At 36.0% G+C, this 25985-nt stretch overlaps 5 protein-coding genes across 5 annotated transcripts in view; 2 read left to right on the top strand and 3 right to left on the bottom strand.

Moving 5' to 3' along the window:
- Positions 1-56: 56 nt before the first annotated feature.
- Positions 57-5231, bottom strand: LOC100179033 (cell wall integrity and stress response component 2). The gene is made up of 6 exons (XM_002127440.4): positions 5101-5231; positions 4252-4424; positions 3720-3849; positions 1801-2217; positions 1469-1601; positions 57-846 (listed from the first exon to the last, which is right to left on the bottom strand). The coding sequence occupies exons 1-6, from the start codon at positions 5186-5188 to the stop codon at positions 684-686; spliced, it is 1104 nt and encodes a 367-aa protein (XP_002127476.1). The 5' UTR covers positions 5189-5231; the 3' UTR covers positions 57-683.
- Positions 5232-6280: 1049 nt separating this feature from the next.
- On the bottom strand, positions 6281-17782 carry LOC100181379 (ankycorbin-like). The gene is made up of 21 exons (XM_018815998.2): positions 17621-17782; positions 17005-17138; positions 16490-16578; positions 16037-16236; positions 15673-15828; positions 14663-14816; positions 14201-14304; positions 13760-13835; positions 13284-13573; positions 12320-12565; positions 11704-11949; positions 11430-11529; positions 11309-11361; positions 10996-11055; positions 10473-10598; positions 9346-9461; positions 8625-8799; positions 8073-8243; positions 7566-7700; positions 7044-7109; positions 6281-6522 (listed from the first exon to the last, which is right to left on the bottom strand). Exons 1-21 carry the CDS (start codon positions 17666-17668, stop codon positions 6436-6438), a joined length of 2832 nt encoding a protein of 943 aa, XP_018671543.1. The 5' UTR covers positions 17669-17782; the 3' UTR covers positions 6281-6435.
- A 407-nt stretch (positions 17783-18189) lies between these two features.
- On the top strand, positions 18190-20561 carry LOC100183742 (uncharacterized protein C6orf163 homolog). The gene is made up of 5 exons (XM_002127253.5): positions 18190-18409; positions 18698-18922; positions 19221-19401; positions 19606-19765; positions 20000-20561. Exons 1-5 carry the CDS (start codon positions 18319-18321, stop codon positions 20234-20236), a joined length of 894 nt encoding a protein of 297 aa, XP_002127289.1. The 5' UTR covers positions 18190-18318; the 3' UTR covers positions 20237-20561.
- A 423-nt stretch (positions 20562-20984) lies between these two features.
- On the top strand, positions 20985-22723 carry LOC100177436 (proline-rich nuclear receptor coactivator 2 B). The gene is made up of 2 exons (XM_002127205.4): positions 20985-21491; positions 21724-22723. The coding sequence occupies exons 1-2, from the start codon at positions 21465-21467 to the stop codon at positions 22108-22110; spliced, it is 414 nt and encodes a 137-aa protein (XP_002127241.1). The 5' UTR covers positions 20985-21464; the 3' UTR covers positions 22111-22723.
- LOC100179786 (cilia- and flagella-associated protein 43) overlaps positions 22574-25985 on the bottom strand; it is a 24423-nt gene continuing 21011 nt past the window's right edge. The window contains exons 32-36 of the mRNA XM_018815997.2: positions 25705-25864; positions 25077-25241; positions 24637-24753; positions 23780-23897; positions 22574-23393 (exon numbers count right to left, since the gene is read on the bottom strand). Of these exons, the coding sequence (XP_018671542.1) occupies positions 23224-23393; positions 23780-23897; positions 24637-24753; positions 25077-25241; positions 25705-25864 (730 nt within the window). The 3' untranslated portion in view covers positions 22574-23223. The remainder of the gene's footprint in view (positions 23394-23779; positions 23898-24636; positions 24754-25076; positions 25242-25704; positions 25865-25985) is intronic.

The following is a 25985-nucleotide window of genomic DNA, read 5'->3' as shown; positions in this document are numbered from 1 at the left end:
TGAGTATTAAGTATTCATCATATACAGTAATCTCACTACAGTTTTAACCAATTAAAAAATTTAAAATTGGTCTTTATTTAGTTGGAAATTATACAAAAGTTGAGTTTAGTGTTAGATAGATTGTGTTTTTAGCCATTTTTTTGCAACATGGTAGTTTTTTTTACACAGTGTATCGTTTCAAGGGAGAGTAAATGTTACAAGTTTTTGTAAAATGGAGTAAATGCATCAAGAAGAAGGCGGATTGAATATTTACATTTCGGGTTTTCAAAACAAATTTAAATAAAAGTAGGAACTTTGGTAGGTATCCAATATCTATCTACGAGGCAACAGGTAGAAAACATAATATTTTGACATTTTTTGCATAAAAAGTTCAAATTTGACTAAAAATTTAGGGTGCATTTATCTAAAGGTTTGCCTAACTTATCTGCAGTGATGTAATTAATACATCTGTGACATCATAACTTCATTATGTTGTCATAAATTAAGAAATTACATTTTACAATTTGTCTGTTAAACAATCAGTTTCAAAAAAATTGAAAAAGTATTATAATTGTTAACACACAAAAAGTAAAAAGATTCATTCTTAAGTAATACAGATGTTCCAAGCATCACCATTATAGCAACTGACACACAAGCTTACACACAAATACAAAGGGAACATCTTGAAAAAAAAACGGGAACTTTTAAAAGCTGTAAGCTGAAGCATTACATTCAGCATCACAATCGTGACAAAGTTTTTCACGAACTACACAATCACGATCACAAGTTTCGGGATCATTTAATAAACCTTGCTTGGAAGTGTCTATACTAACATAACAAACACAAGGCTCTGGTTGCATGCGCCGCCTGTGGGAAACAATGATATAAAGTTAAAAGTGAAATCTAAAGTATATTCTATATTTCATAAATATGAAAGCTACATTATATTGAATATATAGTATGGTAAAATTTCTCCTTCATATAAAAGTAATGTCTTGGAAAAATGCTGCAATTAAAGATAAGAATGAATGCAGAACATTCACGATAGGTTAATTAAATCAAGTTGGACATTTGTGGAAAATAAAAAAAGGCAATCTGCTTAGTATAATATATGAAAACTGATACAAGCGGGGCAACTTGTAAGCAGGCACGGGGTGTGTAAAACATAACACCCGTGTTGTCGTTGCCCCGCCATGCGAGGATAAATAAGTTACATACATGGTAACTCGTAAGCGGGAATGGAGTGTGTAAAACAGAACACCCGTGTTGTTGTTGCCCCGCCATGCGAGGATAAATAAGTTACATACATGGTAACTCGTAAGCGGGAATGGAGTGTGTAAAACAGAACACCCGTGTTGTTGTTGCCCCGCCATGCGAGGATAAATAAGTTACATACGTAGTAACTCGTAAGCGGGAATGAGGTGTATGAAACAGAACACCCGTGTTATAACGACTGTCATACACCTGATCCATAACTTTACCAACTTACCTTATTCTGTGCCTTCTTTTTATTAACACAAGCAAAACAACTGCAGCAAAAACAAACACAGCAGAGATACAAAGTATTAACTTTTGATGAAATGATATTCCTGCTACAAAACTTTCATTTATCTCAGTGGTATCTAAAAATAAATAAAATACGCAGAAAGAAGTATAACTCAAGTTCAGAAGATACAGATTTAAGGCTCGACGCTATTGTGGCCGTTTGTCCTTGGGCAAGACACTTAACTGTAATTGCTACAAGCATCAATTTGTGGCCGCCAATGAGTTCCCTAAATTATCAGCCATACATTCAAAGTAAACGAAAATTAGAAATCTTACCAGTTTTAAAATTTACAGTGTCGTCTTTTACAGGCTTATTAATCTTCTGTAATAACTCTGTGTTGTTCTGTCTAAGTGGGTTTAAAATGATGCTGTTTATCAACGCAGGTGTTGTGGTAGTGGTGTGTGGGGTAGTTGTAGATAATGTTTTGGGTAGTGCTTTTGTAGTTGGTCTATTTCTTGTGTCTAGTGTTGTTGCTGTAGGTACAATTGTTGTTGTTGTGTATTTTGTAGTTTTTGTCACTGTAGTTGTTATTGTAGGTACTGTTGTAGTGGTTGTAGTTGGAACTGTTGTTGTTGTCGTTGTTGTTGGTGTTGTAGTTGTTGTTGTAGGAACTGCTGTTGTTGTTGTGCTTGTTTTTGCTGCTGTTGTTGTCTTCAGTTCAATCAAATTTTGAACCAAACTATTTTTTTCAGCTGGAGAAGAAAAGAAATAAATTTCAATAAATATTGAACGTTTAACAAAATAATTTGTAACCTTACTTGTTATGCTGTAGATATTAATCAAAGGTTACTAAGTAACTAATCATCAACGACACACAACACTTGAACTATTTATAACAGCCTTTCCAAGAACCTTTTATCATCAACCAACCATACCAAGCTAGGGTTTTCCATGTGGAATTACCACAAATAAACTAGGGTTAATTTTTTAAAACTTGGTAAATATGGAAAATTTATTTGAACATGAATTTTACAAAGTTGAGAATTACTAAAATAAAAATTGCCACAAAAACCTGTTAGTCAAATACAAAAGTAAAATAAAAAGAAATGTAACATAAAATAGGGTTTCTAAATAGATCTAAGGCAACTCAATTCATGCGTAATTGATCTAAAAATAACAGCCCATTTGTTAAATTTGAAATATATATATATATAATAAAAAGATAATGTTCCTAAATGGAAAATAGGGTATCGCAAAAATAAACTAAAAGGTCTCAATTTACATATAAGAACTGATCTGCAAACGTGAGACAAGGTCAAACACAACTTATTCAATGTGGCGTGACAAACTGAATGTGTTGTTTTAGCATTTGTGGGATCAGTAAACCTTATCTGTGACGCTGTGGTTAGAGTCCGTGGAACTAAAACCATTGTGGCAAGATAATATCCATTATTTGTAATAATCTAAATGATATTTTGATATGCACAATGTCATTATATAAGGAAATCTAAATAGCTGTGAATGTTTGAAAATCATGGAAAACATACCACTGTACCAGACGAATTAAACTTGTTACGAATGAAACTACTTCTGTAATTTTCCATAACGTAACAAGCCATTTATTATAATCAACCAAAACAATTCATCCGAAACAATGGCGCTGAGAAATGAGAAGTAATATTTCAGTCACCAAATTTGTTTTTTTAAACAATTTGCTAATTAAGTAAAGCATTAAATGACTCTTACGAAAAAAACATTAAAAATATGTAGCTTCCATAGCTCCCTTAGACAAAAAAGTTCCCAGCCGTGATATAAACCATTTGGTATTCTGGTCTATATCAACACCAAGTCCCTTTTTTCCTGATTTGATGATTCATTGTGATAAGCAAACCTTCTATGTGCATAGTATCATGAGACCCTAACCCCTGATGTTTGAGGGTAACAAAGCCTAACCCACTATCTAAATAAAGGATATTGGCTTTGATAAGAATATCCTTGATGTAAATCTGCCTAGGAATATGCGGGATTAATTATATTTCTTTTATACACATATTTTGTTAGGGGGTAAATTCTTTTGGAAAGTTTAATTCTTTATATATTGCTAATACCCTTCTCTTTACCTTTGCTAAATTTTTAGGAGATTTCTAGTTAGCAAACTAAAACTATACCGTATTATTACCCTTAGTCACGTTTTTGTCACTAAATCCAAATAATTTAAGTTCTAGAACCAAACCAGCAAAAGTTTAATTCTTACCTGTCAGAGTAAACTCAGAAAACCAAGATATTTTGGAATGCGACTTCACCCCGTTACTTGTTGTTCCTGCATAATTCCTGCCACCGGAGGGATTGATATGAACGTTCAATAAACCCCCTTCATCTGAGTACTGTAATATTATGTTAGATTAGAATTAAATGAATGATACTTGTTTTATCCTAGGGTGGTGGGGCAAAAACACACAGGTGTTTTGTTTTTATACACCTCATGCCTATTTATAAAGGCTACGAGTTAATTTGAACAACACATTAAGAACCGCTGGGTTGGAGCTACCACCGTTAAGTGTCTTGACCAAGAACACACTCGCCCACAAGGTTAGCAGCCAGACCCTAAATCATTAACTTCTTAGCTAGAGGCAGATGCGCTAACATGCCACTCCGCTAAACTTGACTGTTTAAATAACATTGGCAGAGTGCAGGGAAGTGTTTTCCGCGTCACTAAGTGTATTTACGAATACATAAACAACAACATGCCAAAGATTTTGAATATAAAACAATATAGTAACACTTACAATTATTCCATCGTGGATACCAGCACAACATATACTTGAATACGAAGTGTATGTGTGGGTTCCTGTCACCCTACATTTATCAAGGTTACATTCAGCTGGGCATCTCACTTTCTTGCTGTGATGTTTAAAATATATGGATAAGGATTGTGGGGAGTCGCCACATGTGAGGTTTCCTGTAAAATATTTGCGATGACAATGTTTGTATATTCAAATATTTTTTCTAATTATCTGTTCAAAAACGAAGATCATATTATTTCAAAACAAACCAAAGGGAATCAACAGCAAAATGACAGGTATTGAAATATAATACGAGCTCAGGAAATAAAAACATTAACATTTGTTATTAGTACAGCTCAATGCAACATACGCGCATAACGATAGCAGCATCATGTCCTAAATCCATATACACTGGTGGGCTACAGGCAGACATGCTAACCACTACTATGTGTCAATGAGCAAGACACTTAACGAATGACAAACCCTGATTATGTCTTGCCATATGGTAGACAAAACACAGTTAAAAACGCAAAAACTAAACTCGACGCTGCTACCATTGTTGGCGTATGTGTCATTGGGCAAGACACTTAACGGCAATTGCTCCAACCCAGTGGTCACTAATGGGTTGTCTGAATTATCAGCCATACATAAAAAAAATAATCACCCACAAAGTAACATATATGGTAACTCATAAGCTGGCACGAGGTGTTAGACCCGTTGATAACGACTATTGTTTTCCGGCCACGCGAGGATAAAGTAAGTTACACATTACACATCTCTAGGTTTATAATATACTGGGACAGGTATTATAAATACCTAATACAAAAACAGCCAAAACTAAAATTAACTTACTTATTTCTTCAGTAATAATTCCGGTCACAAAACAACTGATGCACAATGTACAATACAGGTATTTATAAATTGATTGAGACTCCAGCATATTATGTACATAGCAGCACCTGTGTTCTACCTAACTAATAACTAACAAAGAAATTTTATGATAATCATTTATTAGCCCTAGGCATATTAAAACATCTTATAGGCTAAGCAAATACACAAAATCGCTTGTAATACGGTTAAGTAGTTGTATAAACTTGTACCACGCTAAATTGACTTAGCAATAAACTGCGCACAAAAATAATATCGGTCATAATTTAATCGTATCTGTTTGTTTATATACGTGAACGAATATCTTGTGTACTACCACAGCAAGCTGTTTATGGCCAATTTCCTGCGTGTTTGAAATAAACTGCTTATCCTGCGTACGTGATATATTCTAGCGTATGTTTGATTAAGTAGTTTGGCTCGCTACTACTACGCGTGTGCGTCCTTCACGGTTTGCCGATGTTTAAAGAAATACTATTACCCAAATAAAGATATACCACTACGTAGGCGTGACGTAGATATTACGTCTTGTACGCCTAAATGACGCAGTAACTGTACAGGCTATTTTACTTTAAAAAAACAAAATGCCACGAAAAACTGCCGTATTTATAGATAAGAATATTCTCTTTACGATTAAGAGCACAATACACAACGGGTTAAAATTGAATTGTATTGACATTTGTAAAGCATAATAAAATCAATATGCAACGTAAACACATCGTATTGTCATATCAAAACCAGAACACTGTTGACGTATGGTCGTGACAGACGCGATGATGTTGTACTGAAGGTTTGAATAAAAGAAATCAAAAGTCATGTCTGCTTATCCACACACTGCACTGGCTTTAGCAACTCGACTGTGGGCATGGGAGTGGCAACCATGAATAAGTCACTCAAGTTCCCACCAACGAGGATATAAATGACCAAACCAACCAAAAGTTACGTCTGTTTATCCACACACTGCAATACCTTCAGCAACTCGACTGTGGGCATGGGAGTGGCAACCATGGATAGGTCACTCAAATTCCCACCCACGAGGATATAAATGACCAAACCAACCAAAAGTCATGTCTGTTTATCCACACACTGCAATAGCTTCAGAAGTCCGACAGTGGGCATGGGAGCAGGCACAAAATATAACTGCTACTTTAATTTAGTGCATTTTTATTGCGACCAGTACCGGCTTTTAAATAAAATAGCTAAAAATACAGCATTGCTATAAAACACTATAAAATGCATATTAATAGGATAGTACCATGACGTAAATATATGAAAGCAGCACAAATAAAATCGGAATGTTAATTAAATTGTCTCCTCATTGGATGTGGATTCGTTCTGCAGTTTAATTATTTCTTTACAAGCGTGCATAACTTGAGGATGTAAGTCGCCCTGGGAGAAATTTGTTTTAGTTTATTTGTCAGGCACCGACACAGTGGTTCCTACCCCCGCCTCTTACACAGAGGTATTGGGTTCAAGGCCCCACACTGCTCCCATTGTTGCCGCGCCACACAAAATGTTATATTCATTTTTTACATTTCATATTGACAAAATAAAAATATCCCCAAAAAATAATCACCCACAAAGTAACATACATGGTAACTTGTAAGCTAGCACAAGGTGTTAGACCCGTGTGATAACGACTGTTGTTTTACATTCATTCATTTTGATATGGAATGGCAGTAAAAATGTTAAAATTCCAAAAATAATGAAATTGGTTTGGCACTTGCATACCCTAGGGAACTAGGTTCAATAACCAGGTTCATATAGAACAGACTATACACCCAACAAATACTCTTGTTTTCTGTAGCTTAAGTAATAAACAAATCCTTGGAATAGAATGTATATTATATGGTTGAGGTGGTAGCTAGTGGCTTAAAAGATACATTGACAAACAAAGATGTTTAACCCACCTTAGCAGCTCGTAGTAAATGGCGTCGATACACTGATATGGTTTGGTTGTATTTTCTTTCAGATTCCTACAACAACAAGAACAATTTAGCTACAGACACACAAACAAGCACAAATACAAAACATACTTGTTTTCTTTCCAATCCTACAACTTTGTGAAGGCATTTCTATCACATAAGTTACTCTCAGTATAAAAGTAAACTAAACTCAAAACTGCGTTATAACTTTCTAAACTGTATTTATAATTTATTCTTCTCTGTTAAACTAATAACCCTTTTTGTCGGATAATAGGCCAAGAGAGATCCATATCCTAGGTTTCTAACTACCCATGGCATACAGTAAGACCACACCCATATTAAAATATTCTTTTTGCCGGTTCATCCAGCTAACTATATGTACTAAACCAGTTTACCACAACACCTGTATTACTACTCACTTTCAAAATTACTGTTTTAATAATCTATAACTAATACCACTCTAAGATCTAGAAAAGTAGTCAATGATGTCACAATGGTTATTGTTACCTGAATATGCAGACAAAGGGTTTCCAATTGTTGGTTCATAGAGTTTATTTTCTCATGTTCAACTTTGCCGTATTGTAAATCAAGTGAGGCCAGTTTTCCATTCAATTCCTTTATGTTGGCTCGCAAGCTAGATACCTGGGAGCAATATTATGTGTGTGAACATATTGTAGTAACTGGAGCAGCCTTGTAGACAATATTATGGTTCAAGGTGTTCCATTCACTAATTTTAATAACAACCGAAAGTCATGCCTGCTTATCCACACACTGCAATAGCTTCAGAAACTCGACTGTGGGCATGAAAGTGGCAACCATGGATAAGTCACTCAAGTTCCCACCCACGAGGATATAAATGACCAAACCAACCAAAAGTCATGCCTGCTTATCCACACACTGCAATAGCTTCAGAAACTCGACTGTGGGCATGGGAGTGGCAACCATGGATAAGTCACTCAAGACCCCACTCCTGACCGCACAGAAACAACAAAAATCATAAAACACAAAACTTACTTCCTCGGAGAGCTCCGAACATCGTTGTTTCGCTTCAGTGAGTTGCTGTCGCGCCTGATTGCTCTCAACCTCGTTCTCTTTTTTCTGGTTCTCGAACTTCCCGAGCTCCTGTCCAAGCTCCGCGATTTTTGCCTCGCGTTGATTTCTTTCAACTCGTAGTTCACTCACCATCTATGACATCATAAGAGAAGTTGCAATGCCATAATAACATGATTGACGCATCATAATAGACATTTCTATCTAACTGCAATGGCATTGACAGCACATATAGGAACATAAGGGGCGTGTGTGACATAACTTTTGAAACAGGAACAACATCATGTTTTAGCTTGTTGAATTTTGATTTAAAATTTGTGGGAATTAAACTGAGGTACTACAGCTTGGTTATTGGACCAATTGTGGTCTAAATTGAGGTCTCATTGATGTCACACAGCAAGAACTTACCCATATACAAGAGTACAAAATAACCACAGAACATTACTTTGATTTTCTAAACCTAAGATCACACAAATATAGAAAAAGTTTAAAAGTTAAACAAAAACCCTTTATTACCTTTTCACTTTCTAGTAGCTTGTGATTGGCCGATTCAAATTTAACCCTCGCATCCTCGAGCTTTGATTGGAGGTCAGCCATCTGTGACTTGAGCAACTCCTCCCCTTCTTCCCACATCTTCCTTGCTTTCTTCTGATCCTCGGATAAATCAGATTTTAATCCTTTCATCTTCTCCCTGGTAATTGACAATGGTGCAAAATGTGCCTGTTTTCGATTCTGTCAGCATCGACCAAATTTTGGTTAAAAAATCTGAAATTTATTTACTTTGCTGGCTGAATTTTTGATGGTAAATTAGGTTTGGGTTTAAGGTACTGGGTTCAAACCCACACACCTGAATAACGAACACTCAGGTTTGCCGGGAGTTCGTCAATTTTACACGAGGTATTTCATATCTTATACTACTAACTGTGAAGGGTTGTGGAAAATTATGGCAGACTAAAAAGATTGGCAAGCAAAAAGTTTGGAAGGTCTTGGAATAAATTAGGAGCATATGCGTGGCTCAACGGTAAGGTACTTGCACCAAAGGATACCGGGTTCAATGCACAGCACTGATGCGATATGTGTATGTGGCAAGAACTTTATGAAATTGCTCCAACCCAGCGGCCACTAATGAGTTGTATCACCCTGGGTGTTAATGTGAAATGCCAACTGTAACAAAACCTTAGGTCCCATGATACAGAACCTCACCCACATGGAATAAAAATGTGATTCAATGTTTTACCTTAACTTTGTATTCTCATATTTCTGTTCTTTGAGCAGCGTGTGCCATTTCTTCTCATCTTCAATATAACGGAGTTCTCGCTCGTGCCAACTTTCCCTTGCGTCTTGTGCTGTTGCCTGTGTTGGATATAACTTTGTATGTAACTATAGTTTATTTATCAATGTATGATTAGGGGAATGTATCATGATGTTGTACTATAGTAAATATAAAGTACTGCAGTTTGTAGCGTAAGTATTAATGTATGGTTCTATTTCTATATATGTATGTAACTATAGTTTATACATCAGTGTATGATTAAGTGTATGTATCATAACACTGACTATAGTATATGCATCCAACTATAATGTACATACCAATACCAATGTATGTTACTGGTGGTAATATATGTAACTAGTCCATGCTCGGATGTATTGTACCTAAACACACGTATATAACTATATATAGGGGAATGTAATGGTCAGTAATCAATATGTATCTAATCCTACACAATAATCAGGTACGTTAGCAACTGGTATGCAGCTTCGTAATTATCAACGTATGATAGCGTTTGCCGGTCTTATACGATACTATTAACATATTTGACACAGGATATTTGATAGTTAGTACTATGTATGTACAAAGACTTCAATTTGTTTGAATTACCTTACAACTCAAACATTCCATACTGTGTGTGTGCGTGTGCGTGTGCGTGTGTGCGTGTATGTGTGTGTGGTGTACAAACACATTAAATGGTTCTTTACTCACTGCGTGCTTGGGTAAAGTCAATAAACTATGAAGGAATGTTGACGTACTACATTGTATAGCAGATGATGACTCATTATTATATAGTAGATGTTTCACTAAGTCTACTCAGTCTTTTACAAGCACTGATGCCAACAGTTTTTGGAGTATGTTATACAAAATCTTAATTATGAATATCAAGGTTACAGTTATCGAATATAGACTCATTATATTATAGCAGATGTTTCACCAAGTCTACTCGGTCTTTTACAAGCACTGATGATGCCAACAGTTTTTGAACGAAATCTTAATTATGAATATCAAGGTTACAATTATTGAATATAAACTCATTTAGTCTTCTTAATCCTCAATTATGACATAAACAGAACTATGACATCACAACCAACCTTTGTGACTTGTAATTCTAATTCTAGTTTTGATTTTTCTTGTCCAAGTTTTTCGCAATCTTCCTGCGAATCTGTAACTTTTTGTCGCAAAATTTCGATTTCATCTTTTTGCTGAGTCAGCTGTTTCTGTGGTGATAGATGTAACATTAGGGGCGTGACAATAGACATAGCTCTATTTTTAAACAGGGGAGACACCACATGTTTCAGCATGCCAGTTTTATGATTAAAACAGATTTTAACAAATAAATATAACATTCTAATACAAAATATTAGTGTAACACCAAAAAGGCATGACAGTGAACACATTATCTCTGGTACAACACATATTGTAATACATAGGTCTAATCCAAGTAAATAGTTGTTATTTAAATTAAACACACACCAGAAGATCCATTTACTAGTATATGTTATTATACAGCTTCTAAATTACTAATACAACTATCCTAATTTTCATGACATTTAAATAAAATAAATTCTCTCTTATTTTAATATCTTCTTCAATATAAATTAACACCAGACTCACATTTAAATCATTTAATTCAAGTTTCTTTTCTTCAAGTGTTTCAACTTTCTTAATCTTTCCCTGGTTTGAAGGTTTTTTAAATAAACTGAAAGGCATGACTAAATCTATGCAAAAATATCAACAAATATACAAAAGTAACATTTTTTGTTATTATAAATGTAACAATGGCTATTCATTAACAAACAAGCACTTTTACTGACTTAACAATCACTTTTAATACATCATAAACATTCTTGTTAAATTTTTATGAAGTAACAATTACTTGATTATGACTTAAACATCAACCATTATGACATCATAGTTAAACACAAACCTGTCTCAACTGATGAATTTCTTGAATAATAAGATTCAGATTTTCTTCATAATCTGTAAATGGATTAAAATCATGGAGCCTGAGGCAAAACCACATAATTACAAGTATGTATTAATCATACCATCACTTATTTCATTCAATTCAACTTTTTGCAGCGATTCTTCCAGCAGGTCATGGAAATATGAGATTTCCATTTCTTTTTCCTCAGAAACACGGACATTCTAAAACAAAAATTAATATTTTGGTTTCTTTAAATTGAATTTTACAAATGTTTAATCTTTTTATGTTCAAACTTTGAAATCTCAGAACTTATGGCGTGCCTTGTTGTAGGACGTCAGCCATACAGAATAGAAATCATAATTCCATATTTTTTTAAACGTTTAAACTGTATTTACCTCCTCAGCCAGTTGTGTAGATTTCGTTTTTAAATTTTCCATTTCTTTATTTAATTTCTCAATTTCTGCTTCATTCTGTTTGTTAATGCAGTGTTGCGCTTCTAATTTCTGCCGTTCAGCTTTTGCAGTGTTGACCAAGGATTTTTGTTTCTCATTAGAATTTTCTAATTCCTGACTAAGCAGTTTTTGTCTTTGTTTTGCCTCTTCCAATTCCTGAGCCAGCGACTTGTTTTCCGTTTTCAGGGACTGTAAATAAGTAATGTTTATGAAAATATATGATGTCTATGTAGGTATAGCAGGCATTATTGTTCCAGCACCGTGACTTAGTGGTTGGAAACTTGCATTGTAACCGAAGGATACCGGGTTCAATGCTTGGTACTGAAAGACCTGGGTGTTGGGGTAATGGGTTTATGGGCAACTCTGCACTAAATCCCAGGTCCCATGGCGTGCCTTACTGTAGGACCTCACCCATATACAATAGAATGTGCATACATAATGTTGGGGTAATGAGTCAACTCTGGTCTAAACCCCAGGTCCCATGGCGTGCCTCAAATTCCACATTTGTTCTAAAATTAAAATTCCATATTTGTTTTGAAATCTTTAACCCACAATTTACCTCTTCATCCAGTTGTGTAGATTTTATTTTCAAATTTTCAACTTCTTTATTTAACTTCTCAATTTCTGCTTCATTCTGTTTGTTAACGCAGTGTTGCGCTTCTAATTTTTTCCGCTCAGCTTTTGCAGTGTTGACCAATGATTTTTGTTTCTCGTTTGACTTTTCCAATTCGTGATTAAGAGATTTTTGCCTTTCTTTTGCATTTTCCAAATCATGAGTCAGCGATTTATTTTCCGTTTTTAGTGACTGTAAGAAAGTGTTTATGAATATATATGATGTCTATGTAGATTCTATGCCCAATACTGATATGCATATATGTTCTTGTGCAAGACAATTAACAGACATTGCAACCCAGTGGTCACTAATGGGTTGTAGGTGTAGCCTTTTGGGTTAATAAGCCAACTCTGGGCTAAGTGTCAGGTGCCTAGCATGCCTCACTGTGGGACCTCACCCAGTCACCCATATAGAATAGAATGTGCATATACAATGTTGGGGTAATGACCAATTCTGGCCTATATCTCAGGTCCAATGGCATGTCTCACTGTAGGACCTCACCCAAATAGAATAGAATGTGCATATACAATGTTGGGGTAATGGGAAACTCTGGCCTAAATCCCAGGTCCCATGGCGTGCCTCACTGTAGGACCTCACCCATATAGAATAGAATGTGCCTATACAATGTTGGGGTAATGGACCAACTCTGGTCTAAATCCCAGGTCCCATGGCGTGCCTCACTGTAGGACCTTACCCATATAGAATAGAATGTTCATATAAAATGTTAGGGTAATAAACCAACTTTAGCCTAAATCCCAGATCCCATAACATTCTACACAATAGGAACTTTATATAGAACAACAACCAGTGCCTTAACCTCACCAATATCAAATAGAATGTACATTAACAATGTTGAGGGAATAGGCCTAGTACCCATGACATGCCACCCATGTATAACAGAACCCCCCACCTGCACCAAAGCTTCACTTTTCTCGTTCGATCGTTTCAAAGCTTCCACCTCCTTCATAAGCTCCTTAACCTCCACTTGTTCCACCACCTCACACTCCATGGTTTTTGAACGATCTAAATTTAGTCGCACCAAACTTGGAGATTGTGTGCGACTCGTCTCTTGAGAGACATCTAGTGAAGACACTGACGCCAGGGTGCTCTTACTGTCGTATAAACTGACTTCACGGTCGTACAGATGGCTCATGTTCTTTGAGTCGTTGTATATTGATAGAGCTGGACCTGATTCAGATTCTGTAAATACAATTTAACTGGTATTAAACTCTGTAGGACCTCACCCATATAAAATAGAATGTGCTTATACAATATTGGGGTAATGGGCAACTCCGGTATAAATCTCAGGTCTCACTGTAGAACCTCCCCCATATAGAAGATAATGTTCATATACAATGATTTAATTATTGCAACATAATAACTTACTGGTATCTGGTTGTTTATCCTCCTTAGTTTGCATATTATGATGAGTTCCAACAGCTATTTCATCAATGTAAGGAACCTGGTGTATTGTTTTTGTTACATATAATATACCATGGTAAATTCTGTTACATATAATATACCATGGTAAAGTTCTGCGAATCTGACCTTTATCTGGTCTAGGTCACAATACCCTTTTACTGATAGTCAATATGTCTAACGACGACATGTCATAACTGTACTGTACGACATCACTCATAGGCGGCAAACCTGGAGTGGCAGGGTGGGCAGGCCAACCCAGGCATTTTCTACACTGCATTTATCAGTAAACATTACAACCAAAAAGTTGAATTGTTTTCAGAGAAATAGCTACCCCTGCCTCCCGTGTATATACTAAAAAAAGTGTTGCCTATGATGTCATCACCCCCACTATGACATCACACTCACCCCATCCACATGAACAGGAGGGTCAACTTGACTTGACTTGCGTGATGTTTTATTCTCAGATGGTGCGTTCGATGACAAGATGCTACTCGTGCTTAAACGGGAATCTGCAAAGAGCAGTTATATGGATAGTGTGATATAACAATGGATTGTTGTAACTGTCCTGGCTAATATAGATTGTGTATTGTTTGGTAGAATCTATATGCGGTGGTATGAATGTTATGGCTGAGGTGGTTTGTCAATAACCTTTGAAACAGAAGTGACATGATTTTTAAAAAAATCAGTTTTCTCCTTTTAAACAGATTTTACTTTGTGTTTTATCAGTCTCACCCAAGATTTCACTTAAAAATTAAAAAAAGACAAAAAATGACGCCATTGTTTTCACAGGAAAGGAGATATGTTCCTTCCTACTTTACAAAATTTTAACGCCTATACATATATATTCTACTACCAAGCTACTCCCACCTCTGTCATTCTTCTTAGCAGCGTCGGTTAGTTGCATAATATGAAGGACATCGACCACTCCTCTTCGTGATCTGCTCCTCGCAACATCCAGCGCGTTCCTCCCGTCCGTGAGGGGGGTCGTGTAGCTCGCCCCGTTCTCGCACAGAAGCCGAACCTGGGGTTGAAATTATGAATAAAACCTGACAATCTGTTGTTGTTATTACTAGCATAGGGGGGGCTGGGGTTGCTGGGTAGGCTGCAACCTTGAAAAATCTGCACTGCATTAATTAGTAATCATTGCAACCATTGAGTTAAAAAAATCAAAGGATTGTATCTAAGTGTCCCTGCTGTCGAAATAACGATACATTTTTAAATTTAATGCGTTAGGAAAAGTTAGATTTGTTCCAGAGAATTGTGTCTTAGTATCCATGCAATCCATGTAATAATAAAACATAGTTGTATTGATTTATAATCCAGGTACGATGTAATGTTTCATTCATATTTAAAAGATACGCCGCTATAACACAAGTACCTTCGTCATAACAACCCATATTACATAGAGGACCCCTTCAACCACTTGACTTGATTGTCATCGAATGTTATGTCTTCACATTCTACCTTAGTGTTGTTGCATTTGCCTGTCTATTCTCTGATGTCTGAACTTGTTGGCTTCATTTTTAACTATGCTCCTGCTGTGAGAAGATGTCAATAAATCTAACCACAAACTTTAAGCATGAAGCAAGAACTTATATCTCCTTTAGACTAATACCCACATATCTAAACATAACTTAAATAAATACCTTTCCTATAAACTTAACTTGGCTGCAAAAGCCTCACTTTTTAACCAACAATCTTTACCGCACTTTTTATCTGTAGCGTATTTTAACAACTGTTGTTTTGTTGTTGATTTTCTTTCTCTTCTGTTTTAAATAACGTGATCTTCTGCCTCGTTTTCGAAAAAATAAATTTATATTTTCTATAACATAATTATTTCCTATTAAATTTACATCCACTTCAAGCATTCAACTTACCACATCTGAATGTCCGGCTTCGGCAGCCAATGTTAACGCTGAGTGTTGTAGTTTGCTTGAATCTTTATGATTGACATCTATTCCACTTTGTATAAGTTCACTACATACATGTAGTTGACCCATAGCTGATGCTACCATTAAGGCAGTTCTGCCCTCCTAGACATTAAAGTGTAGACAATAACAGCATGAAAAGAAGTACTTTTCTATCATTGTAATCCAATTAATACCAAAACTAGCCAAATAAAAACACTTTTTGGTGGATTTTTGGGGAACAAAAATGCATAAAGGTATATTCTGCTTTTTGGTGTAAATTTTCTGAAATATAGTCATTGTAGGTTTTATTATTTAGATATAAAACAATCACCTTATCCAGACAATGTATGTTGATTCCATTGGCTTCTTCAAGTAACTTGACGCACTCCAAGTGACCTTCGAATGCAGCAAAATGCAAAGCAGTGCATCGATTAGCGTCTGCTGCGTTCACATCAACGGTGCGCGACGCAAGCAGCTTCAATGTCGCCCCCTTGTGACCATAACGAGCGCTCGCGTGCAAGGGAGTGGCACCTGTAAAACACAGATGCGTTAGTATAATATAAAATACATATTTAGACATAATTTAAAATAATAGTCCATCGAACCAACAACAACCCTTGTAAATTAAAAACAGCTGCTAAAACCTGCTTTGCTCCTACAAAGGTGAAGTGACAGGCCTAGACCTGAAGGTTTGGGCCATAGTTTGGCACTTAGCCACTTTTAATACTGTAATGCAAAGTTAAACCATGACTAAATTACTCCAAACATCTTACACATAACTGACCTGTTACATCACGAATAGCAACATTAGCTTTGTGAGCAAGCAGAACATTCAAGCAATCGTCTAATCCTTTAGCAGCAGCGTAATGCAGCCTGTATCAAACATAAAGTACATAAATTGGTAATTATCCTTAACAGGTTAAATAAACAGTCTTGTCACAGTGTCTGTATAACATAGGTGTACTGTTAGGGGTTCCTGGGGTGAGATGTGCCTGCTTTTGAAACAAGAATGTAAGGTCTAAGACAGCTTTTAGCCTGTTGTAATTAAACAGGTGGAGCCAAAGTTTATTATATTCACCACATTAATTAATGAGATTCCCTATATTTGAAAACTATGAGTGTAACTGTATTTTAACAATGTGACCCCAGATTTTACCTTGCTGTTAGGTGTCTATACAAACAAGCAGAGCCAAAGTATATTGCATTCACCACATTAATCAATGAAGTTTCCTATGTTTGACCACTATGAGTGTAACTGTATTTTAACAGTGTCATGTTACGCTTATGATGTCAACTTACACCGAATACCCAACACTTGGGCACATTTTATTCACGTTTACGTTTTCATGTTTAGCAAGCTTTGACGCAAGTTTTGCCGGTTGATTTACAGCTACTGAATGCCATATACGCTGGTCAACTTTGCTCCAATCATCCTAAACAACAAATGTTTTTCATATTGGTATATTGAAGTTGTAAGTTAGGTTTTCTGTTTCATACACCTCGTGCTGCTTACGAGTTATCACGGATGTCATTTTGTGGGTGACTATTTTTGTATGACAGACAATTCGAACAAGGCAAAGTATTCACTGGTTTGGAGTCTTTGGGCCAATCCTGTTATGTCTTAAAGACACACAAATACACCCACAAGAGTGACAGTCTGGAGATTTAAACCGGTCTTTTTGGTTATAATGCAAATTCCACAGTGATACAGCAAGTGGTTTAAATTTTGGTAATATTATTCTATTTTATTTATTATTATATTTTATTTAATCTTACAGATACAGCAATATAACTTGCTGCAACAACAGATATACATCTATATGCCATGACAAGTATATACAAACACAATTGCCCATATTTGGATAAATTTAATTCACTAAACATTAGCAACAATAAATACACACCACACACGTACCTTGCTTGTTGTTGCAGGTTTCCTAAGCTTTGCTTTGATGCTTCTCATTTTACTTGACTTTAATAATAACTATTTATTCATATCGTGTTCATACTTGCAACATGTTTACCACCCTCGTTCAGAAACCGCAACAACAAATTCCAAAAATTCTCTTTACATTTGTTTACACACATAAAAACACTATAACAAAATGCTGGGTCGCTAACGGTAAGGGGACCAAAAAATTAAAACAGCCAAATAAATAGGAGTAGTTTAATCATTATATAATCAGAGTATACCAAAAGATGTTTGAGGTGTACTATGATATAATACATATATTAATGCATGAAACAATGGCTAATGTTGTAGTTTGATTACGCATTAAACTGCATTTATCTTAATGCGGTAACAAAGTATGAAACAAATTAAAACAACGAAAAATTTCATTATAAGCTATTGTATACAATTTGTGTAGTATTTTTTTTTTTGAGATACAAAAATAAAGAAGAAACGAACATGTATTTATTTTTAACCCCGTTTACAAGAAGTTAGTTTAGCACCACCTAGCAGCAAAATTATGTTTCTAAGAGCAACCAGTGACGCTAATTTTCGCGGTTTAATTCGTGACGTAACTCAAGTGTTTTTAAAACCTGTTATCGCTTCAATTATGCTTTGACGTTACACTTGTAGCAAAATTTGTATAACTAGTTACATACAGCATGGAACCGACCAGTTTTCATCAAATTCCCCGAAGGTATGAAGACACGAAACCAGCTATTGAGCAAGCGTTTGCTCATAAAACTATTTTAGGTAAGAGGAAAATAACAATAAGAGAAAAGCAACAAAATAATATGTTTGTTCAACTCATGTAAGCAAAACATTTCACCTAAATATACCGAAAATGTATCACCAAATTCGTTCAACCCAATGCAATTCAGTTTATAATTTTAAATTTGACCAAGGGTTACAATGTAAGGCACTAATTTGTATTTGTCCAATGCTGGTTACAAATGTGGTTATATTATATACATTACATTACAAACAAAAGTCCTTACATTGTAAACCTAAGATACAAAAAGCCCCATTTGTTTTCTCCAGACATCGGCCAAAGAATATCCGCCAAGTCACAGGAGAAGATAGAATATGAAAAGCGAGTTGCGCTGGATGAATGTGAGGTGAAAACATGGAGGAAAGCTGAGATATACAAAGACAAGTGTGTTGATGATGCTGTGAAGAAGGTGGAGGCCAAACATAAAAAGTTTGTCAGCGATCTTTTGAAGAAACACGAAGAAAAAGTGAGAAAAGAAGTTTCAAGGATAGAAGGTAAAGTATGGCGGGCACATGCTGACACGCATTTTTGCATACAAACTTTTGGTAATGCTCACCATAATTTGTCCCAGCACCCCAAATAATTAAACAGAACCAAATCTGTATTAAATTGGATAAAACTTTCAATTATAGCATACAAAAAATAACCTTTTGGCAAACCTTGTGTATTATGAACACATCACCAAAGAACAGTTACCAGTCTAGAGGTCAAAAGTCATCATAGTTCACAATACAAATAAGGAGCTTGAAGATTACCAAGCTTACAAACAAACAAAGTGCCCAAATATTTCAGGAGTCACTCAGCACATTGGGGCGCAAAACACTCTCATTGAGCGACAAAAAGGAGAGAAAAAGTTAAACGAAGTTGTTGCGAAACTTCATTCTCTTTTTGAGGTGGAAAAATCTGCAGCTGTGGAAGCAGCTCAGGAGGAGGAGCGCTCTATTGCATCACAAAGGGAGGAGGACTTGAGGAGGTTGGTGGGAAGAGTGGGAAGTTCTTTTTCATTTAACAATTAAAACTGTGAAAATATAGAGTGAAAAAATAAGCAAAACATGAACCTGTTAAAATAGTGTAGCTGTTACCTAAGTAAAATGGGAAATAATAGATATTATTATTTTCCCACAAAAGGGGTTAATTACTGTTTTGTTTGATTTCTCCATTTTAAATAAACTTTCAGAGAACATGAGATTAAAATGGAAGAGCAACATTCTGCTCACGAGGAGAAAGAAAGAAACAACTTGGAGGAGTTACGGTTGCTCATGGAGGAGAAAATGAGAAAAGCTGTCGAAGATACAATCTTGGAGCAAGAGGAAAGAGCCAAACAGATGGCACAAGAGGTAAAATAGAAATAACAATTTCATACTGTATTTTAGCAACTGTGAGACCTTCTTATATTTTTTAGAACTTATTTTATCAATAACTTTTGTTGTGTTTTAACAACTGTTGTTTTGTTGCTATATCCTTTTCTAATTTTCACTTCTGTAATCGAAAAGGCAAATAAAAGTTATTATTATTACATTATAATTATTAATTCCTATTATTCAATAACAATCATGTTCTCTATATTTTAGATCACAAATAATTTCAACAAAAGAATCACTAAAATAAATAAAGAAATGATTGAACTTACGGAAAAGCAACGAAAAACTGAAACTGCATTAAATGAGATGGAAAAGTTAAAGAACAAATATATTGAAAAGTTGAAAGAAACAACGGATGCTTTTACGTCATTTATTGAAAGGTGTCGGCCGGATTTTTATGAAGGACAATCAGACTTTATTTTACCCTCAAATGTATTAGATGTTTAAATGCACGTTGTAGTGTTATCTTTTTACAATACAGTGTTTCATTATAAACGGTGTTATTACTTTGATATTTTGTTGAAAAACGGATTAAACCTATCTTCCCTGGTTTTCAGTGAATAAAATCTTAACCAAACACAGTCATTCGGGTTTACAACTAAAAACGGGGTTATTTCAGTGCATTATAATCCCTTGTTTGTATGCCTGAGGGCTATATTATATTCATAAGAATATTTTTGTAATTTTCTTGGTACCTGATTTCGCCATATGAACAATAAAACATTCTTATACGTTCGTGAAATAAAGGTGCGGGACGATTGTGTTACATTTCAATAGAACTAGTATTATGTTACCGTGAACGAATGGGGACGAAATAGTAAAAGAGATCGAGTTCTTTCCACGATTTCTATGGTAGTCAAAAAACAACAACGACTTTAAAGGGAGTCCTATTAATTTTGAAAAAACTCTTGAATTAATTGTTTTACAGCAAAATCTTATTATTTTTTATTAAGTTTTCATTAACCATAATATTGCAAACAACCAATTTAAAATTTATTGCAAAAATTACAAATTTTATATATGTCCACGTATCTCCCTTTAATAACGTTTTGTTTGCAACGACATAATAAACTCGCGAAGAAAAAAAGGCGTTGGATTATGACGCACTTCCGCCCAAGCGTCATGTTCTGGATTTAGAATTTCGTTCTCTTTACTTTTGTTTCTTTGTAAACGAAGTGACGCAGGTTTCAAAGTCCCTAATATTAAACTTTTATCTCTGTTGCGTAGTTCCGCATTTTAGTTATAAACACACATTTTGAGCCGAGCCTATTCAGTCCAGATGCGCTTAGTATATACGTGCTAAAAATAAACAAAATAATATGGGTGGCATGGATTTTTCGCTACCGAAATATTTGCCAGGTGTATAGTTAGAAATTACAACAGACCGAGACGCCACTTTTTGGTGTAACTATGTTTGTACATTGAACAGCTTTTACTTTTTTGTAAGATAGTCGCAACATTCGGCAAGTTTTATAGATTTTACGTTTAGAAATGCAAAAAAAGTTAACAAAAATCTTTTATAAATTTAAAATCCATTTAAAAATGTATTCGGTTTCTTAGATCACCAACTCAGATAAACTTTGAGAAGATATCTGCCATTAAGCTGCTGTATATATCAACCTGCCAAGTTTCAAGTCCTTTAAACCTTGTGAACATAGTTACAAGAAGTTCTGGTATGGCTATACTGGAAAAATGTCCGCCGGTAAGATTTGGCTTTAAACTATGTTGCTATATATGTTATAATTTGGGTGTAATACCCTCGTTATTTAACTTATGCTCTTTCCCACACTTTTTATCCATACCTTGTTTTAACAACTGTCGTTTTGCTGTTGATTTCCTTCTTCAGTCTTTAAAAAGTGATTTTCGCTCTGGTTTTCGATGAGATAAATAAAGTCATGTTTCATAACTTGTGTTAAAAGCTCCCTTTTTCACAGGCCTGCTTAGAAAGATTGGGTTTAACTGGTGCTGATGCTGTAAGTAAAAACCCAAAATGCCAAGTTGTCCGACCAAAACAACGAACTGGAAGAAAAACTCCCTCCCCCAATAAAGAAATCCGAAACTCGCAACCAAACTCCCCTCTAACCCCGTTCTGGGCTTCCCACCAACAGTTCACATGCCATGTCCCTATTTCACCAAACCATGGATTATTCAACAGTGGATCTTACGCAGGGGCGCGCTTCCATAGCCCCCCAACCGCTGACGCTTTGCCCAAACCCCCCCAACATTGGGTTAATGTCCCATCGTGCGCTCAACAAATGCAAAGCCAGCAACTAAGCGAGCTTTCAACGCGCTTAAAGGGAATGCTTAAAGTTCCTTCATAAACGAAACATTGTTGCCAAGCCCCCTATTTTTTATGTATATGTTCGTGTTTTATACATCTTCATGTACTGTTTTAAGGACAAACCTACACGACCACTCTCTAATGGATTTATCAAGACTATCAAGATTTTATGGAAGATTTTCCATTTTTTAAAATCGAAGTTAACTAAATTACTGCTTTACTGTGAATTAGGTCTAAAAACAACAAACAAGAAATAATTGACTCACCGAAAAGATTTGATCCGATTACATGAAGCTACTTTGGCATTTAGAGCAACTTTGAAACTTTACAAATGCTCTAACGTTGCTGCTACACTGTGGAAGCAAGTTATATGACAAGATTTCAATTTTATATCACGTTCTACCAAGAATTGGACAATCTGAAACTCTCAAGAGAAAAGACTTGAAATGCTTATGAAGCTCACGCTCCGTGCTCTTCTAAAGATATTTTCGTTTCATTTTTTCTTTTTTTTTCACATTTTATAAACCCTTGTTCCACTTACCCTTTTACCCCATCTACCCCTAATGACCCCCCTACCCCTTACCCTACAATACACCCCCTGAAATAAACCAAAACCCCCAAACCATCTATCCCCTCGGCCCCTATGGGGCCACCCAAATATTCAAAAGAGATGTCTGCTTGTCTGACTTAAATATAATAACTTCAAGAAATGAAGAAATACTGAAGCTCTGAGACATGAACCCACATGCTGTGAGTATTTATGTGTAAGCTGCAAGTTCAACAATTCCTGGTAAGTTTGTCCTAATAGCAGTCCTGGATTAGTAATTGTTCGCTAGTTCACAACAGTTTCTCATCTTGGTAAGTTAGTTTGTTCAAATGCTATCCTAAAGACTACTTCTGCTCTATTATGTCATCTTCCATATATAGGTCTGTGTTAAGACAATTCAAAGCAGTGGTTCTCAATCTTTGGTTTAAATCTATTCAAGCAATAGCTGTTAATCTGGTGCGAAAACACTGCTTTAATTAAACCTGCATCCTCACACCTGTAACAACTAATGGCATTATCTTTTATTCAAAGCAAACTTTAACAGCACATAGAAATATAATATTACAGTGTTTCCAGATAATAATAAAGTTAACAGTGTTGCCAGATTCAGCGCTCCACTTGAACAAGAGCAGGGAAAGTTTTCATCCGAAGTCTTTCCACTTCTGCACGCAGTACAGCTACCTCTTGTGCTTGAGCCTTTGCAAGATCAACAAGTTTGCGACGCTGGACGATTCCTTTCAATCGTTTGTCTGCTGTGTTTTTAGCACGTTCACCAGCTGGAATAAACGACATGAATAAATCTTGTTATATTTTTGCATGTGGTGCAACCACAGTCGTTGTAACGCGGGTGTTTTGTTTCATACACCTCGTGTCCGCTTATGAGTTACAAAGTATGTAAATTTGTGGGGTGTTTTTTTATGTATGGCTGACAATTAGAGAGCCCATTAGGACAACTGAGTTGGGGCAATTGCCTTTAAGTGTTTTGCTTAAGGACAGGTACATCCAAAATGGTAGCAGCGTTAAGCTTTAAACCTGTCAACCTTATAAACTTATCTGAACAGGCATTTCAGCAACCATGAAAATTAAGTTAAAAGTGGAAAAACGCTAAATTTAAAGAACCGGAGATACAACTATAGTGTATGACCCGTTACAATAGACACACCATTAACATCAGCGATATTCTTTCGTTCGGAAACTGAAACATGGAGTTCCTCTAACACCCTGTCAAGCTGGTGGTTCTCTTGCTCCTTCAACCGTATCGTGCGTTCAAGATCTCTATGCTGGAGGAGGTTGGGTATCGATTAAGGGGGTTCACCCATGTATATTTTATACTGGGGTAGATCATTTATATTTTTAACTTCTCTTTAACCCCAATGAAGCAGTTTATAGATACTCAATAACAGAGATTCTATAAGGGTGAGGTCTTTAGTGAGGCACACCTGAGACCTGGGATGTAGGTCTATTACCCCAACACCCAGGGTGCTACCATCTAGACCCCACTAAGGCAGTTTATAGACACTCAATAATAGAGATTTTATTCTATAAGAGTGAGGTCTTCAGTGGGGCACACCTGAGACCTAGGATGTATGTCTATTACCCCAACACCCAGGGTGCTACCATCTAGACCCCACTGAGGCAGTTTATAGACACTCAATAATAGAGATTTTATTCTATAAGAGTGAGGTCTTCAGTGGGGCACACCTGAGACCTAGGATGTATGTCTATTACCCCAACACCCAGGGTGCTACCATCTAGACCCCACTAAGGCAGTTTATAGACACTCAATAATAGAGATTTTATTCTATAAGAGTGAGGTCTTCAGGGGGCAGATCTGAGACGCTAGGATGTATGTCTATTACAAGTCCATCCTCTACCATCTAGACCCCACTAAGGCAGTTTATAGACACTCAATAATAGAGATTCTAAAAGTGTGGGGCACACCAGGGAGATAGATCTATCACGCCAACACAGACATTTAAAATTACAAGTCCATCCTCTAATTAGAATCAACCAAGTTACCAATTTGCTTTTATGTGAAATATTCTTCTGAAGTTGTTTGTCCTGAAGGGCCAAAGTTTGTTCTAGAACGGCCACTTGTTGCGATTGTTTCGCTGCATTGTTCTCTTCATTCAAGAACTATAACAATAACCATTGTTAGGGCAATGTTACAAGATACCTAAGCATTGTGATGTCATCAATACTATTTATTCAGTTTAAAATTCTATGAAAATAAAACTTAAACAGAATAAACATATTTTACAAAAAAATAAAGCAGACAAATTTTAATTAGAGACTGATGAAATAAACAAGCCTTGTTTGCCAAGTATTTAGTAGCACTTGGTGTACTATGTTATAATGCAACAAGAACCATCCAACAGTATGAGTGCTAGATCTATTTTATATGGATTAGTGCCTAGATAATGTTGGTTTGAATAGTATATGACCAAATACCAACTCACAGCTTGTAGGTCCTTGGTAAGTTTAAGCATCTGAATGTGACGAGCTCTGTTATGAAGATCTTCCATCTGCATCACCATTCTCTTCCTCTCCCATTCTAACTGGTGGATTCCTTTCTTGAAGTCTTTGCTTTCTGTCATGGCCGCTACTTTACTTTCACCTAATGTCTGTAATAGTAAGCATTATGTTTGTATTGTGATGTTATTGTAAGGTGAAGTTTATGGTAGTGTATATCCTTGTGGGTGGAAACTTGAGTGGCTTATCCATGGTTGCCACACCCATGCCCACAGTCGAGCTGTTGAAGCTATTACAGTGTGTGGATAAGCAGGCATGACTTTTAGTTGGTTTGGTCATTTATATCCTCGTGGGTGGGAACTCGAGTGACTTATCCATGGTTGCCACTCCCATGCCCACAGTCGAGTTGCTGAAGCTATTACAGTGTGTGGATAAGCAGACATGACTTTTGGTTGGTCATTTATGGTAATTCAGAGTTATAACGAGTAACGACTGTACTATTACATGTTATGCCTATGGAATACCAAGTATGTAACTCTGTCTGTCACTACCAGAATGGAGCAGTAACCATTAATGTCTTGCACAAGCAACACAAGCTTACAATAAACAACTCACCCTTATTGTTCCATTAAGATCTTCCACCACTCCTCTGTGTATAAGGATACTGTCGGAATAATCAGATATGAAAGGCCCACAGTTAATCTCAACTTGACCCTGCTTCAGCAGGAACTGGACCTCAAGGTTCAACATATTCTTCATGGAGTCTTCGCATAATCTATGGGTGGTGGTGGTTATAATATGGATGTTTACGCTAAACACATGGTTTATTCATACACCTCATGCTCACTGTCGAGTTATAACATGAGTGTCTTCTTATACACCAGACACACATAGTG

The sequence above is a fragment of the Ciona intestinalis genome, unplaced genomic scaffold (assembly GCF_000224145.3).
Source record: "Ciona intestinalis unplaced genomic scaffold, KH HT000124.2, whole genome shotgun sequence".
Lineage (NCBI taxonomy): Eukaryota > Metazoa > Chordata > Ascidiacea > Phlebobranchia > Cionidae > Ciona > Ciona intestinalis.
Note: the sequence above shows the minus strand (reverse complement) of the source record. Positions and strands in the feature narration are given on the sequence as shown.